Source organism: Fonticula alba (genome assembly GCF_000388065.1).
Source record: "Fonticula alba strain ATCC 38817 unplaced genomic scaffold supercont2.8, whole genome shotgun sequence".
Taxonomy (NCBI): domain Eukaryota; order Rotosphaerida; family Fonticulaceae; genus Fonticula; species Fonticula alba.
Genome location: NW_009242978.1, coordinates 1370681 through 1373477, shown reverse-complemented (window position 1 = coordinate 1373477; position 2797 = coordinate 1370681). Strand labels below are relative to the sequence as shown.

The 2797-nt window shown below is 71.5% G+C and overlaps 3 protein-coding genes across 3 annotated transcripts in view; 2 read left to right on the top strand and 1 right to left on the bottom strand.

Moving 5' to 3' along the window:
- H696_04966 (hypothetical protein) overlaps positions 1–124 on the bottom strand; it is a gene marked incomplete at its 5' end in the record, with an annotated part of 12935 nt that extends 12811 nt beyond the window's left edge. The window contains one exon of the mRNA XM_009498832.1: positions 63–124. Within this exon, the coding sequence (XP_009497107.1) occupies positions 63–124 (62 nt within the window). The remainder of the gene's footprint in view (positions 1–62) is intronic.
- A 474-nt stretch (positions 125–598) lies between these two features.
- On the top strand, positions 599–2130 carry H696_04965 (hypothetical protein). Its single transcript, XM_009498831.1, has 3 exons — positions 599–741; positions 959–1032; positions 1188–2130. Exons 1-3 carry the CDS (start codon positions 700–702, stop codon positions 1966–1968), a joined length of 897 nt encoding a protein of 298 aa, XP_009497106.1. The 5' UTR covers positions 599–699; the 3' UTR covers positions 1969–2130.
- An 84-nt stretch (positions 2131–2214) lies between these two features.
- H696_04964 (hypothetical protein) overlaps positions 2215–2797 on the top strand; it is a 7628-nt gene continuing 7045 nt past the window's right edge. Inside the window, exon 1 of the mRNA XM_009498830.1 lies at positions 2215–2553. Within this exon, the coding sequence (XP_009497105.1) occupies positions 2358–2553 (196 nt within the window). The 5' untranslated portion in view covers positions 2215–2357. The remainder of the gene's footprint in view (positions 2554–2797) is intronic.

Below are 2797 nucleotides of genomic sequence, written 5' to 3'. Positions count from 1 at the left end.
CCCCCCCCCCCCCCCCCCCCCCCCCGGCGGGTTAGTGACGGGGCGGGCGCGCAAAATTGCACGCAGCGACCGCGCCCAGTGCCCGGTCCGCGCTCCGCTCCCGCCCCGGTCCCGTCGCGCGCATTATCCCCTGCCTGGACTCGCCGCGGGCCCAACAGCCGCGGGAGGCAAGCCCGGCGGCCGGGCGGTATCGGCCTTCAGCCACGGTCAAAAGGCGCCCGATAGGGAGGCGCGGATGATGCGGGAAATTCGCGCCTCCGTTTGCCCGACCCGCGCGAGTGGAGCAACGAGGGGGGGCCGCAGCAGCAGCAGCAGCAGCAGCAGCAGCGAAAAGTGCCCCGGCGGCGCGCACCCCGCACCCCCCCCCGAGAGCCGCCCCAAACAGGGCGGTTTGGCGATCCCAAATGCCGACGTATGGGCCCGCGATGGCGCATGCGTCGGTACTCGGGGGAGTTCGCGCCGCTATCCAATCATGTGCCAACGTATGCGCCGTGTCCGATCGGCGCGTCGACCGGCGCCGGGCCTTTCGCCTGACGAGGCGCCTCCCGAAAAGGGGCGGGACGCGAACAGCCGGAGCGGGCGGATTAACCCCGCCCCCCTCCCCCACACCCGTCCTATCTTCGTTGCTCCTCTCTGTCCACCCGTCCTGCCTTTCTTGCCCCCCGCTCCCGCCGGCTTGCCCCCCCCCCGAACCCCGCCATGTCCCTGCCGAAGGGCAGCTCCGTGGAGCCAGATCGCTTGGTATGCGTGCCTTCTGCCTCGCACCCCGGGCCTCGCCCCTGCGTGACCCTCTTCTTTCTCTTCTTGTTCCACTTCTCCTTCCTCTTCCTCTCCATTTTATCGTTCCTCTTCCTCTCCATTTTATCGTTCCTCTTCCCTCCGCCGCCTCCCCCCCCCCCACTCACCCTCCCTTCTCGGGACGCCCTCCTCTTCCCACCACCGGGCTTGGCCGGTGCAGTTTACTGGGCAACACCTTGCCCAGGACAACCAGATCCTCCGGCACGGGAATCAGCGTCTCAGATGGCTCAACCGGTACGCCCCGTTTCCCCCTCACCTTCGCCTCCCCTCGCTCCTGCCATGTCGCCAGCCGCATCGCGGCTTGTGGCCCCCCGCTCCCGCGCCTCTCTCTCTCTCCCCCCCCCCCCACCGCCCCTTTCCGGGCATCCCTCGCTGACTCCTCCTCCCAGCACACTCGCCGGCAAGGTGCGCGCCAAGCGAGCTGTCGAGTCTCGCGCCTCTGCCGCGCCATCAAACGCCCCCCACCCTGGCCGGGCGGCACTCCTGTCGCTCCTGGATGCCGGCCGGCCGTACCAGCCGGCCGGCGGCGATCAGTCCGACTCCGAGGCCGAGGAGCATCTTCACTCCTTCTTTCTACCGCCAGACGCGCTGGCCGCCCTGCCGGGGGGCGTGGTCACCGAGCTGGCCGCCGCCGCCGACCTCCCGGTCCCCAGCGACGAGGAGGCCCTCTACGAGCAGGTGACCTACCTGCAGGCCAGCATGCCGACCAGTAGCAGGCCCGCGAGCGTGGCCCCTGCCCCGCGGCCCGGCAGCCGAGCTCGGCAAGCTGCTAACGCCGCCGGCACCGCCGGGGCTGCCGGCCAGCAGCCGGTCACCATGGGCGACTCGTACTTCGACGACCGGGCCATCATCCGGGGCGGCCTGCTGGACAAGCTGCTCCTCTTCCGCCGTGCCCTGACCATGGGCGGACACCGTCCTCCCTTGGAGCGCGGCCTTGATGCCCTCATGAAGCATCCCTCCGCGGCGCTGGCCCTCGGTGGGAGTCCCCGCCGCGCGCCAGACGGCCCGGCGACCACCCCCGTGCCCAAGCCGACCGGCGCCACCCCATCCCCCTCGACACCTCGGCTGCCCGCCTCCTCATCCTCCGGAGCGTCATCATCCGCGGCGTTGGCCCCGGACCCCTCGCCGGCCACCATGCCCAAGGCCGGCGAGGGGACACCTGCCAACTGACCCGCCCGATGGCGCGTCCCGGCGCGCGTGCACCCCCCCCGTCCCCCCGCCCCCCCACACACACACGAACGTGCAATCTCCGGCCCCGGGGCGGGAGACGGGGAGCAAGCCCGACAGTGATCCCCCCACCCCCGGGCGTGTGCCTGCGTGCGTGTGTGTGTGTGCGCGCGCACGCCTGCACGTGCATCCCGTAATAATACACCAACCGGCCGCCTTTAGATTCGTCTTTTCAGGCATCCCTGTTCACCTGGCCAGCTTCTCGGAGAGGCAGTCGCATACTCTCTCCCCTCCCCCGCCCTCTTGCTGCCGGCCCCCGTGTTCCGCTCCCACCGTTTGCCCTCCTCGCCCGTCTGGGGTCTTGTGCGCTCTCCTTTCCTCCTCGCCCGAGCATGAGTGGATTCCGCCGCGGGGTGAGCCCCCTCGCCCGGGCCCCGCCCCCATCTGATCAGCCGCAGCAGCAACCATCGCCACTGCGGGCCCCGGCTGCCCCGCAGAGCGCCCCGGCCGGCGACGCGCCGCGCGGTAGCCGCGTTCTCCGGCGCATCGCCACCTTCACCGTTCCGAGCGGCATTTCCGGCTTGCCAGGTGTGTCCCCCCCCTTCCTTCCTTCCCCTCGCGCCCTACCCCTCTCCCTTCCTCGCTCCGTTCCCCACTCCCCGCTCCTGCTTCCCTTTTTCTTTCTCTCTCTCTCCCTCCTCCCTCCGCGCCCCCCCCCGCCCCCGCCCCCGCCCCCGCCCCCCCCCCCCCCCCCCCCCCCCCCCCCCCCCCCCCCCCCCCCCCAGGCCCCCCCCAACAGAGGACTATCCAGAGCCGAATCTTCGATTTATGG